The 14869-nt window shown below is 35.3% G+C and overlaps 1 protein-coding gene across 1 annotated transcript in view; it reads left to right on the top strand.

The window, feature by feature from the left end:
- The window catches only part of LOC145673233 (dual specificity protein phosphatase Mpk3-like), a 95754-nt gene that overhangs the window by 24806 nt on the left and 56079 nt on the right, over nucleotides 1-14869 (top strand). Inside the window, exons 2-3 of the mRNA XM_081742729.1 lie at nucleotides 5568-5848; nucleotides 8866-9001. Coding sequence (XP_081598855.1) covers nucleotides 5568-5848; nucleotides 8866-9001 — 417 coding nt within the window. The remainder of the gene's footprint in view (nucleotides 1-5567; nucleotides 5849-8865; nucleotides 9002-14869) is intronic.

A 14869-nucleotide genomic window follows, 5' to 3' on the forward strand; every position in this document is an offset into this window, starting at 1 on the left:
TTATTTAACCCTCGTAGCACCAAGGGAGAGTGCGCATGCACTTCAGCTTCAATTTTTATGCACTGCTTCCGTATTTACTTGTGCATAAATTTATACAATGCAAGCGCTTAAATATAATTTAAAAACGCTAAAATATGTTAATTGCATTTATTTGTTAATTTCAAGAGTAATTATAAAGCATAAGCACAGTGTTACATAAGTATTAAACTATTTTCATATGGGGTGCACCTGCACCCTTCCTGGGTGCTTAACGTAACTTGTAGCCTTTGTGCTACGAAGGTTAAGCGTTTTTAGATATTTGACTGAGAAGATAGAAAAGAAATCGGAAGAAAAAGGCGTAGGCTTTGCTGTTACTTCAATAAGATGTCTTTATCTCGGAATCCATTAAAGTTGGAGTTATTAAATTTGGTATTGGGGCTTTCCATTTATAATAGTTAAACAGATTCCGAGTTTCTTCATACTTGACCTAAAAGGAATAAAAAAAAAAAAAAAAAAAAAATGGGGGTTGAGATGGTTCACAAAGATGGCTATAGACGGTGGTCGAATTTTGTGCGAGATTACGACCTCAGTCGAATTCTATATGAAAGACTCTGGAGGAGAAACTTTGCTCGCAATAACACGAGAACATTTTTGCTAGTTCTGAGATCTCTGTTTTGTGATAGAATGTAAACAAACATAATAGTTTCACATATCTAGAGAAATTGAAGTTATGTATATAATGTATTCAACGTGCAGGAGAGATAAGAAGAGAAAAAAATCGTTTTTGTTCATATTTCGTAAATATATGTTTAATTAACATTTCTACAATATGGTGTAAGTAATTTCTCATTGAAAAATTCACAAGCGATAGCTTACTCTTAGAGGTGGGGCTCTTGTCGGCCTTTTTTTTTTTTAATAAGTACTTACAGTATATTCGATATTGATCGTATTTCGTATATAAACGTTTTATTACATCTTTACAATATGGCATAACCAATTTCATAAGGAGACAGTTTACTTTTAGGATTGAGTTTTCTTCTAAAAGCTTTCCAAAATTGCGTATTATAATTTTGTAAATAAATGTTTCCGTAATAAATCCACCGTGACATGATTCGATTTGAGATATGGAAGCTGAAAATTTAGTACGGTGGCCCGTACCTTTTACTTAGTTGATCCAAGTGCAGAGCTAAGCGTGGGTTTACCTTGACCTTCAGCCATCCGAGCTTAAAATTCAGTAAATGTTACATTGCTTGCATTAGCATTTTAGTTACAAAAGTTTTGTAGTATTATCATTTGACTGACGGTATTTGTGTGAAAACTTTCCGGTATGTGAAAAGTTTTGATGTAATTTACTTATTTGTGTTTTGTCAGAACATAACAAATTGTTAAAGTAAGTAGGCAGGAATAAAGTTGGCGTTTTCTTCTTTTAATGGTTGTTTTGTAAAGCACACGGGCGCGTTGCCTAGGAGAGGTTCCAGCGCAAAGACAAACCATCACCATGGAGATAGATTGAACAAGAGAAGTTCGGGGTAAGAGGTGGTGGACGCCCACACGTGCGTTTCAGGAGGATGGGGAAAGAGGGTTGCTGTGACCCAGCTGGGTCTCTGGAGAAGTTCTTTGTCAAGGCCACTCGTAGTCAGTACAGGTTTATTCCGCTGCATTAGTTTGTATAGTGCATTAAAGCTAATGAAAATTAATAGAATTGATGAGATTTTACACGTGTAAAAAAAAAAAAAAAAAAAGCCAAATTGTTCTTAAATGAATCTGTATGCACCCTTCCTTCTTTCCCACAGAAATGTCTATACAAAAGAAATCTTGGCTGACAGACTGGTCAACGCTTAGGAGAAGCATAAGATTTGGATAATAGATTTTGACATAAGATGCCACGAAGGAAAGATTTTTGGAAATTCGACGTGGAAGGGGAAAATGGAGGTTGGAATTATTATAATAATATGTATCTCGAAATCCCTTAAGTTTAGAGACATAACATTTTGCATTTAGGCTTTCCATTTAAAATAATTAGACAAGTATTCAAGTTTTTAATATTTATCCCAGAAAGGAATGCCCATATGAACTGTTCGAATTCCGTGCGATACTTCGAATTCAGATATATTCTATATAAAAGACGCAAAAAGAGAAACTCAAAATATTGCTTGCAGTAACATATTTGGAGACGTTTGCTACTTGATTAAATAATTGCATTCTACTTTATAGTTAATAATTTCTCCTCAGTTTGTATGTTAAAATGATGCAATTTCTGAGAATAGCACCTCAATTATGGTCTTATATATGTAGAGTGGCCAAATTGCGTGAGGTGCAGCTTGGATCTTTTAATGAAAGGAATCTTGAACTTTACATCCGGTAATTTATATTAAGGAATTATATTCATTATTAATTAATGTATTCAACACGAATGACTCTAATTATAATGTATTGAGAACGGTAACGTAGTAGTAGAGTGCTCACCTTTGGTGCGAGGGATCAAAGGCGCCGATTTTTCTAACTTGGAGGAGCCCCACCTCAGATATGTGTTTGGTTGCAGACAAGGGTCTAAGAAGGCATATATATGAGGATTTTAAGACAAATTTAATTCAAATTATGCCAAATATTGTATATTCATAAAATATACATATAACAATAAAAAATACATGATGAGCCCACATGAGCATTTGGGGGGGGGGCAGGCCCCCCAGGATCGGCACCCTTGCGAAAAATTTCTGATTTAATCCAAGGCTGTGTAGTGGACGACATCGTGTTCATGGGTTTTATCAGGGTTTTCCGTTTTTCTCTGCATTTTCCTTCTACTAGTTAAATCACATTCATTCACTATATTAATAATACTTCTCTTTTAATCTAAGGATTAAAAACTTGGAAAGTTAAACTAGAAATTTCATCTTATTTTAAATGCAGTATGCTCGAGATAGTTTAATGTAATATGTCGCGTGCACTCAAAGGTAGACAAGTAGAGGTAATAGAAGCAAATGCTACATTAGCCATTTGATACACTTTCTAGTTTAAACTTAACGTTAGTACAGATTATAGCAACTATTAAACGCTAACACCTTTGATATTGAACTATTAAATATTTACTAAATGTATCATAAACCCACATATCGTATTATTGTAAATGAAGAAACTGAAATGAGCAGTTCTTCTAACGAGAGGTTGAATAGTTTTAAACAGTTAGTTAATTCTAAGGATTTTTGAAATCGCAATAAATGTGTACATCACAGAAAGGAAAAACAGATACCAGAAAAGATAAAACATATTTATGAGAAAATTATGAATATTTCACATTTTACTTTCATCCAACGACCAACTTGTTTCATGTAAGAGATTCTACAATTAAGGAAGATGGTTACGGTACATCATTTTGTGTTTTTAAGTTCGATTTGTGGTTGGCTTTCAAGTTGATACTGCTTAGTTTGTTTGAAATTTTGTCATATATCCTAACCTTTTGTTCGTGTTGTATGGATTATCGATCTTAAAAGGAAGAAATTGTTATTGTATTACCTGTAATGATACTGTGTTACCAGAAAATATTACCTGTAACAAAGAAAGACCTAAAGGCACGGCAACATTTTTGATTTGGTATAAATGAATGCATGTGGTATACCGCTATGACTTTTACTATTAAAAATTAGTTCCAAACTACGCTACTCTTTATTTACAGATACGAGTACATGCACACAAATTTCAAATGTACTTTTCAAATTATTATTCCCATGATACTAAATAATATTCTTCACAGTACTTATGGCATGCCCACTTGCATACTCCAACTTCATTCTTGCTCACATCGAACTCTTGACTCATGCCCAAGCCGGCCATCCTCGAGCCCCATCACAGACTATTGACAGTACTCTCATACTCTTCACAGACTATTTGCTATACCACATTCTCCATAGATTATTCATTATTACAGCATGCTTACATCAAGTTCTTATTTTGAGAAAATAATCCCACGAGCTTGAAATATTCTGCTTGAGAGCCCTGAGTTTTGTTTGTATAATATAAAGGAATGAACTGCCGTTTCGAGTGTGTTGTTAATCTGACATGGCAGTTGAGGCTACCATGAATTTAAGACTTCTATCTTTATTGTTATTTTATGGCACTATGTTTAAAATATAAACTTTAGAATATCGGATCGAATTTTAAAACTTATATAATGCAATATAAAGTTATCTTCTGCTTCACATAAAATGTAATTAAGTTCTTGAAACATTTGGACCCAAAACTGATCCTTGAGGGGTTCCTTGTTTAATATTCCTTATCTGTAACTTGGTTGTTCATAATTCAACCTTTTTCTTGCGTTAACCTTTCCATTACTGCAGCAGCATAATTCGGTGCTAACGTTTCAATCCTTGTATTGACAGCGAGCGGCTATACACTAGAAAGCTGTCTTTTATGGCATAGAGCATGTTTTGAACGTGGTTTTAAATCTTGGTTATGTTCTGCCATCTATAAGATTTTAGAAAGAAGAATAATTCACTGATATTTTTAACAGCCAACATTGTCATAGTAAGAGGATGATTCTCTACTGATGTAGATTTTGGTTTGATTTGAGTTTAACATCTCTTTTAGGAGCATATGAGACGTGGACTACAGCTCAACATAGTATCTGAACCACATAAGTTCCTACCGGCAATCGAAAGCACGCTTCCTGCGCCAAAGACACATATGCTGACCTTATAGCCACGAGAAAGCTCTGATATAGAGTTCTATTAGTATATTACTATAGTGTTGATTATACCCTTCGCAAAAGATGTCGCTGTCTACTTCGTTCCTTTACTTTCTTTCTTTCCAATAGGAAATGTTTTCTTTCTTCAGAATACTGCAGTTACATTTTGTGTGTGTCTGGCTATGTATATATAATATGAAAAGAAACTACTGTAATAATAAAAAGCTAGATGGAACAAACTGTTACTTCTTCATTTGGGTTGGATTAAAAAAAATCCAATCAAAATGCAGTTTGTTTCGGGCCTTTGCAACTCTTGCGTTTGTGTTGATCCAGGATTTGGTTAAGCGGGAGAAGTCAAGAGACCCATTAGTGCTATTTTGCAAATTGCAAATATTATCGAGTGCCATTGTATCCAATGTGAATTTCGACCCCTTATCCCTTCTTTTAGATTTGTATTTGTATGGCCCTAAAAGTGGTGGCTCTTGGGAGGTGACTCGGGTACAAATTTAAATTTTATCGCTAAGAGCAAAGGAAAGTAAACTTCACACAACTGTACACAAATATTAGTAAATTAGGTATATTTTCTTCCCTTAGTTTTTAGCGATAAAATTTATTATTTATCTATATGACTTCCTTCAAGAGCCGCAAGTGGGTACTAAGATGATTAGTGCCCATAGTTTAATAATGAAAATACATTTAATAATGAAATTACTGGAATTATATCTATCTTCGTATCTTAATTTGTAATACATTTGAGATACATTTATTTGCGTTTAACTCTTTGGTTACATGTAAATATCAATTTTGTCAAGAATATATCCAGTGATGCTATTTATGATGTATGTATATAGTCACTCTATATTCATATGACAAAAGTTGTAAATCACTGTTATTTTTTTCGTTGCAGGTGGTTTTTCGGGGTTTCGTAGTAATTACCCGGAGTGGTGTGAAAGTGACGCGTCGGACGTAGTTCCTCTTATGGGCCTTCGCAGCCTACGGATCTCTAGTTCTGGTTCAGGGTCAGCGTCTGCTTCGGCGTCTGGTAGTTCGGATGAAGAGGATCGTTGTGATTCCTCATTGGGTCTTGATGAGGACAGGGATTTTCCTGTTGAAATTCTTCCTTTCCTTTTCTTAGGGAATGCCGCCAATTCTGAGGATAGTGAGGCATTACAGAGGCATCAAATCCAGGTAAGTGCCCAACTATATGATCATACTTGAGTAACTACGTCTTTTTCAGTCGCCCTGTATATCTACCCGTAGTTAGGGATTCTGCTTACAAAACTTTGAGTACTGATAGAAATATTTGAAAACATATGCAGGATTACCACGTGTCTTGGATTTTTGGGACAATTGTGCGTTTCATAGTAATGCCACAGGTTTTCAAGTTAATTCATTTGTACCGAAAATTCTCGTCAATACTCAAGATAAAAATACGTGTAGTAGTTATTGGATTTGGCAATTTTTTTGTACTTAAGGGATACTAATTTACCTTCTACTTACGTGAAAATATTTATCCATGAATAGATTGAATCCAATATGTTTGATATCAGTTTCGCGAATACTTTGAAAATAAACAGTGAATTATTGAAAGCAGTTTCAGGTAATTATCAATGCAAAAGCATGAGAAGTTGTATGCAAATACAAGGGCAAGATGTGACACTCCTGATTTGAACCGGTTGAGCATAGTATTGCACCACATCACACGAGCGTCTTTTGCTCTCGAGTAAAATTGTGGGGACCCAACGAGACATAGCTTCTTTAGAGATAAATAATTGTATTTGACTCATACCTAAATGTGCCTGAATTTCACGGTTTGTCACATGTCAATAACATTTAATTAGCTCACATGCAATGTCGGATGTTTTCTTGCATTATGACTGTTGCTGGGCGAACTTCACAAACTTTGCGGTGAAATCTAAATTCCAGAAACCTATGATAAATGGTTGTTTTAGATGGGGCTTCATCACCAAACGTAGCACTCATTCGAGTGACACGTTCTTTTAGTGTTAAACCGTGTTGAAAGTTATAATCACTGATTGCGCGAAAATACTTTTTGGTCAAGTCTATTTTTCCCACACTTTCAAACTGTTCCTGCAAAGCAAAAAGCAATCATTGTTAGTAGAGAAGCAACGTGTATATTGAACATACTGTATATCATACTTCATAAATACATATAACAATTTCCAACGTATTGCAGGTTCCCCAATACTAAATTCGTGAAACGTTTAGTGCAGCCCTCGTATAGTAACCTCTTTAGTATCATATTAACCGTGTGCCAACAGTGGACTGACAAAACGGCTAAGAAACCATGATTTTCAGGACAGGTGTTGCAGAAAGAGAGGGAAAGAAAGACATGGAAATAGATTGATACAAAAGAGAGCAGAAAGATGCACAGGAAGTTCAACAACGAATTACAGAGGAAAACAGACAGATTAAGGGAAAAGTTCTACAAAAGAAAATGCTTGTAGAAGAACACAGAAGAATCAGAGTTAGGAAATATGAAGAAATGTACAAGGAGGTGAAATCTATGGAATTTCGGAGGAAACAAGGGGATATTACGATGGCAGTAGAAAATAAGGATGGAAAGGTAGTCAGCGAGAGAAATGAAGTCTTCGGAAGATGAAAGAACATGTTGAGGACTAAAGAGTAAGGATAGACCGTGTGGCCTAGATGTTGAAGTAGAAAATGAAGTAAGCGAGGATGATAAAGAGCTTAGTATTCTTCGGGATGAATGAAAATCTACATTCGAGATTAGGAATGGAAAGGCAACCGGCATAGATAATATACCACTTGAATCCATTAAGAATATCTGAGACAAGGGCAAGAAAGAATTATTCCGACTCTGGAATGAAATATATGAAACAAGAGAGTGCCCAAAAAGGAAAAAAAAAAATCTTCCAGATGAAGATCATGATACTGACGGCTAAGAAATCGAACCCAGAGAGATGTGAGGATGATAGAACTGTTAGTCTCATATCGCGTGCAGCAAATATATTGCTTAGAATAACGAACAGAAAATTATATGGAAAAACAAATGGAAAAAGTTCAGTAGGAACAATTCGAGTTCAGGAGAAGTAAGGGCACAAGAAATGCAATTGGATTATTAAGGGTGATCGGTGAGAGGTTTATAGAAAAAGGAAAAAAGGGGTGTGTTGTATTTATTGATCTGGAAAAGGCTTTTGACCACGTGAATTGGGAATTGTTGTTGGAACTGCTAAATAGTGTTGGGTTGAAATAGAAATATTGAAGACTCATAAGAAACTTGTATATGAACCAACAAGTAAGTGTTAAATTAGCGGAGGAAATGACAGAGGAGATATTAAGTTGCTATCGGACAATTAAACTTTAATTTTCTCCTATTGGCACAGTATCAGTACCCGCTGGCTGGATCAAGTCCTACAGATAGAAAAGTTCCAATCCATTTGACTCATCACTTAACCTCTCTTAAGGTATATATCAGTGATTCCTAAGAGATGTGTCGCCATGGGGTTATATCGCAAAATTTTAGAAATTAAAAATAGATGTTACAGGAGGTCTGTAAGTGTAGACTGTCTACGACATTTTATTTTACCAGAAAGCCTTTAATGGTAAGTGAAAATAGGTTTTGAGGCACTTGAGTTAGATATATCTGTGTGTATATATAATGTTGATTAATCGCACAGGACGTGATTTAAGTGTGTAGCGATGTCTATTGCGTTCAGTAGAGTGTCATCAGTCAAAGAATTACGGGTATAGATGTCCAGACTTTAAATTTTAATGCCTAATATACAATTGTGTAATTCTTCTTTTTCTTTTATATTCGGTCATTTCTCAGATTTTTTTCTTAGTACAGAATTCAAGTTATTTTATTTATTTATTGTACGATTATCTCAAACTTCACTCTTCTATCCCATTTTTCAACTTTTCTTCAATGCATCTTTCTATTTTTTTCTTCCATACTAGCATTTTAAAGACCCCATCTCATTTTAAAAGAAAATATTTCACATAATGTTTAGATTGTTTCTCCATAAAGTACACTATACTTCGTGAAACCCCGATCCCCCCCCAACCTTTTTACGTACACCATTGTTAGCAATACAGTATGCCAGCGTTGATTTTCAATCATTTTATTTTATAAAATTATTCTTGAAGTAATACGATATGTAGCATACGGTTATAGTTAAATTTTCTCAAGGATATCAAATTTATTTTGTCTTTTTTTTCAGTATATATTGAACGTTACGCCGGATCTTCCGAATGTGTTTGAGGACACAGGATCCATCAAATATATGCAGATTCCCATTACAGACCATTGGAGTCAAAACCTTGCTACGTTTTTTCCCAAAGCAATCGAATTTATCGGTAAGTGCCCCTTTTGTTGTGTTTATATGTTTTGTTTAGAAGTGTCAACTTCCGATGTCAGTGTATGTTCGTATTTGTTTATTTATTGTAAATTTGCATAGTCGGTCGCACCATAGATAATCCAGATGACTAGCGCTGTGATCATAGGCTTTTAACGTATTTTATAGAATTGCCATCAGATGACAATTTATCTAAAAGGAAAGCAATAACGGGTTGGGAGAAATGTGCTTTATTATTCAAAATTTAATTGTGGGAATGCAATTAAAAGCTTAATTTCGAAAAAAAAAATGGCATTAGTGCTGTATCGCTGGACTAATTTGAAAAAGTACGAAAATGTACTGCATTCGGTTAAATTTGGTTGGAAAACATTAAGTTACGTTAGATTAAGTTAGGCGTGTAGTATTACTATATGGATTCATAGTATAAGTAGTAGTAGTAGGAACGGATTAGAAGCCCCGCAAGGGATGGTTGGGTTCTGTTCTCGACATGAAATGAACAAATAAAAGACTTGCCCAAATTTTTCTGTACATTTTACAATCTATGGATCCGTATAGTAAAACAAGGGTACGTCTCCACGAAATAGTCCATCCGCCTCCACATACAACAACGTCAAAAACAACCAAGAAATAAAACCATTTTCTTAACTTTTACTATTCCCCTTACCTGACATTCACTCATTCTTCCTTACAAACTGAAATAAATTATCCAATTCACCCGGTAAATTGGTCCGGCAATACAGCACTTAACCCAAAAAAATTTTAGTTTCTGAGAATTCTATTTGAGACCTACAGTTAGATTTTTACTAGTGCCATCTACAGGGGACTTTCTGTGTAATACCTGCTTAAAAACTGCATATTACTGTCCAAATAGCCGTTGCGCAACTATGTGGGTGTAACATTCCTTTTTATCTTTATTCTGTCCTTGTATTCATCCGTCCGGAAGACATTTCAAAAAGTACTTTATGGTTTACCATCAATTTTTGCCAGAATGTAGATAATCAAAAGTTCGGAACTGACTGATGGGAATAATATTCAAATCGGAAGTGATAGAAATGGACCTTCCTGCTTTAACATTGATCGCTATAGAGCAGCCTTTCCCAACCTTGCAGTGGGGTAATTATGTTAGAGTGGTATGATGCATACTCCCTAATCGGGTGGTCCTGGATTTTCAAACCTAGGGCCACACAACTTGACTAAGATGTTGCAAATAAATAAATAAATCCAGTACGTAAACAAAACTAAAGCACAATAGCCTACCCATCAAGTATAGAAAAAAGTATTTTTCTGAAAGAAAAAAAATTAAAGTATTAACTTCATATGTTACCTTTGTCGCTATTGTGTCAAAGAAGATTTTCGTTTGAAGATATTTTACAAACCCGTACATCAGTCCCTACAGGCTTTTTGGCTCTGTCAGAAGAAAACAATGCCTTTGGAGTATAAGCAACTTCTTGTAAGTTAAATATCAGTTCTCATACAAATTGACTTGTCTTTATTAACTCGATCATTTAATGTAAAATGGTGTATTTCTCACCATTGCGTGTACCTTTCTCAGATTGATTGTAGACCCCCCTGAGTTGGTCTCGCGGACCCCAGGTTGGGAAAGGTTGCTATTGAGTATATAACTCAGGGGGGCTCTTTATTATAAAGGGTAATAGATAGTCAAAAGCGTGAGTTTGAAGTCGATTAAGCGTCCCAAGAACACTTTTCATCACTATCCGTAACTTTCTATTAAAATCGGAAGTTACAAAAGCCTTCAACTTTACACTTCAATATTGCTCTACATAGAGCAAAAAGGATGGGATACCGCGAAACGGTTTGTTGAAATCGATTACGTGTTCTAAGAATAGGTATCCTTTAATCAAATCGGAAGTGGCAGAAATACTTTTGTATATTTTGCAGTGTTCACTACTTATTAGGGTGTTTGTATACTTTTGGACCACCCTGTAAATGGTAGCAATTTATAGGGTATATAAAACCAGGAGTGGCAGTTACGTATAATGGTATAATAGGACATTACTGGTAATAAAAAGTTCTTGGGGATGACATTTCCAAAATGTAACAGGAAAGACAATAGCATTGTGGTTGATCAACCAACGGTGCAAAGAAAGAAATTTTTAAAAAAAATGCAGTGGAATTTACGAATTTAATGTAAATGTTTGGCAGTGTAATTCAAGGACAGGGACGAGTACGGTAATTGAATATCTTCTTCTTTTGTGCTCTTGCTGAGATTCCTGGTATGTTAGGTTATCTATTGTCTGTCACACTGTAACCAAAAATTTCAGAGAAAACACTAATAACTTTTAATTGAAATCGGTCCAAATACTTTTCGAGCCACTGATAGAGTTGTAACATATTCACATATTGAACCCGTTAGTTAACATGCGTTCTTGCCTCTACAGTTTCATGATCGTATACAATTCAACTGTATCATATCACACCATTCATGTATAGTATTATTCACTCATTTTCCGAGAATGACCACAAGAAGCAATTGGATAACAGCTAAATAAGTAATGGAACAAGTTATATTGATTCATAACAACAGAGTTATTCGGTGACATAATTCCCTGGCAAACGACGTTTATTTCCATTGAGGAAATCGGATAGCTTAATAGAAATATATATATATATATACACTCTGTAAAGAAAAAATAGCGACACTTGCTCGGATATGATTTTTGCAACGTACTTTAATCAATATGATTTTTTACATGAATTCCTGATATTATTACAATGCATATTCCTAATGAGCAGTTCATTCTTAATACTTGCGCCAGAGTTTTAGGCTTTTGACATGAATTTAATGAATTTATATGCATATATAAGTAGCTATGTGTGTTTTGAGCAAAATCGTTTATAGGAGGAGTTATACATAAAACTGAAAAAGAATCAACAACAATAGCAGAAAACAAGAAACTGAATTTCTTAAGGGTAAGACATATTGCGTGCAAACATCGGGAAGTGCCATACACCAAACTAGTATTTTGTACGTGCACCATGGACTTTCTGGAGTGCAGCGAATCATCGGAGCCCTTTGGTAACAAGGCTATTGCAATATGCAACCTCGACTTCACGGAATAACATCCGGATTATCTGTTCCTTGAATTCCATTCTATTTGAGATAGTTGTCTATTGAATCTTCTGCTCATATTGATCCACAAATTTTCAACAGGATTCATGTCAGGTGAGTTTGTAGGCCACATGAGCCTCTAAATAGTCATATTCTTGAACCACGTACTAACGATTTTCGATCGGTGACATGAAGCATTATCGTCCTGGAAAAGGAATAGTCCAAAGTTTCTTCAGAAAAGTCATTTGTAGCTGTTGTAAGAACTTTACGCACCAGAATTTGAAGATATTTTCGTGCATCAAACGATTCTTCACATATATCCGTCGTTCTGACGTCTTTAACGGTGAACCAAGCCCATACAATCACTCAGTAATTGAATATTTGCATCTCTTAAACAAAATCCTTGTCAAGTTCCTTGCTTGTTCGTATCCACAACTTCACACCACCATCGTTTCCCACTATTCTAAACTTCTTTTCAACAAAGAAAACGACGTGTTTGCAGTTGTCATAAGTCCAAGTTGCATATCGACTTAAAAAACTACATGTTGAAGTCCTCCGTGTTTTGTCAGTTTTGACTTTCTACGCGGTTTCTTCTTTGTAATATCCTCTTCATACATTCAAGACAATACAGTTGTACGTGTAACTGCAGTTCCAAGATCATGTCAAACTACAGAAGCGATTTTTGGGAAAATCACTCCTTAAATCTGCAGTGCTATTGAATTCATTTAGCAATCTGCTCTGGATGATACTTTCTTTTTTCTTTTACACTGTTGACGAAGGGAAGATTTGCTATGCTGTTTCCACTTGTGAATTACTCTTCCTGCCGTAGAATGATGGATTTTCAGTATTCCATCTTGCCTTAGCTGATCAAAGCAAGAATTATGTCTTGTTCACATGGCACCAAGTCACATTTCTTACCTATCTTATTTCTTTACAGTCCACATGTAGCAACAATATCACGCACAAACAACGCTACACAACAACACTTTTGCCACTTGACGTTATCCAAACAATGAGAAAGCAAAGAACAATCATAAAATGCCAATTACCTCAGCCTACACATCACAAATGCAATGCAGAATTCTCACTACAATAATTTACGAGACTCATTCAGTATCATCTAGCGAAAATATTACTGATACACAAACAATTGGCAAGCGATGTCGTACACCACAGGTGACACAGATGACACAAATGAACTATCCCACTCTTCATTTCCCTCTATTCCTCTTCTAACGGGCCGCAACTATGGTTTTCTGTGTAAGTTAGCTTGAGAATTGAGGTGTCGCTATTTTTTCTTTACAGTGTATATATATATATATATATATATATATAAAATGTTTATTTATTTATTTTATATTTGAAAGCCATCGGCATTACTCCGTACCATCGAATCAACGAGGAGGGAGAGGGGAAAATGTTTATTCCATCTTCTCTAACTAACTATATGATCTGAGATACCCAAAAGTCCATCGCTACAGGAAGAGAAAAACATTATTGCATCCGAATTATTTTTGTGCCAGTGCAGACTAGTTAGAATTGTTGCTATCTACCCCCCTAAGATCCTGCCAGTATTTGACACCCCCTTATCCCTACCCGAAATTGTTGAAGAGCCTCTTTTCAATTAGCTTTCCAATCTCTCGAAGGCGATATAGTATGGTGAGGAATGGTGTAATTTATTAGAGTCGACTTTAATGTTTTGTACACCCACCAGTTTCACCGGGTTCAATCTCTAGTTGTGGCTCAAACTTTTATGTTAATAGTTAGGGGCCCGTCCTTCATAACTTCCGGTGTTAGATAAGAATGCAGATAAAATCTGAACCACCTCAAACTTCAGACACTAAGACCAGGGGTAAAAGTAAGGGGGAACGGGGATGATACCGTTCCCCCACTTCCAAAACATATCTCTGGTGTCCCTTCACTTCCTAAAAATACAATAGGCAAAGATAGGCACGAGGGACGGCGTGACGTCATCCGTCCCCCTACCTTTTCTGATTCACTTTTACCCGTGTCTAACACTAATATTCTTTTCTGTGCGGTAAGAATTAAGGCGTGGGACAATCTATGTCGTGTGGGCTATGTGAATGAAACGTAAGCTGTGACGTGACGGTGCCATGTGTTGTGAAAAAGTATAGCTAAGCAGACACACTGCAGTGTTACAACTGCAGATATGAGGTAACAAATACATATATCTTGTTTGTTCTATGGACAACAATAATAACTTTCTAACTTAGCAGTTGAAAGTACATTCTTCATGGTTTTGTGAATCTTACTATAGAGTTATCAATAACATTTAAACCGAACATTAAATACAGTCTTTTAGTATTGTAAATCATCTACGTCGAATAAAAATTGAATGCAGTTCATACAGACACAAATTACTATATTAATGGAAAAGATCCTAGTTACTTAAGGTCCTCTCATTGTAGATTTCTAACAAAAAGAAAATGTCAGGGTGATAATGCGTATTTATAATTAAATTTTAGAGCAAATGGCTATTTTTTTAATGTATCTCATTACTCATAAGCGCCGATGAAGACGCCAGAGGGAAGCAAGCGCCTTCCTCCTCCCCCGTAACTACTCCCCTCCCAAACATGTATTGTAATATAGGTCATCTATTGTAAAACTATTCTTTATAAAAATAAATTAAAGTAGCTGCACTCCTAATTGTTTTTCTGACATTTTGAACTGCAAAACAAATCTTATTTATTATATCTATATTAGTCAATTTTACAGTCCTTTTAGAACACAGGCACTATAGTAAATATTTATTATTTTTAAATTTAAAACCCGCAAATA

The sequence above is a fragment of the Thermobia domestica genome, chromosome 16, assembly GCF_964235325.1.
Source record: "Thermobia domestica chromosome 16, izTheDome1.hap1.1, whole genome shotgun sequence".
Classification (NCBI taxonomy): Eukaryota; Metazoa; Arthropoda; class Insecta; order Zygentoma; family Lepismatidae; genus Thermobia; species Thermobia domestica.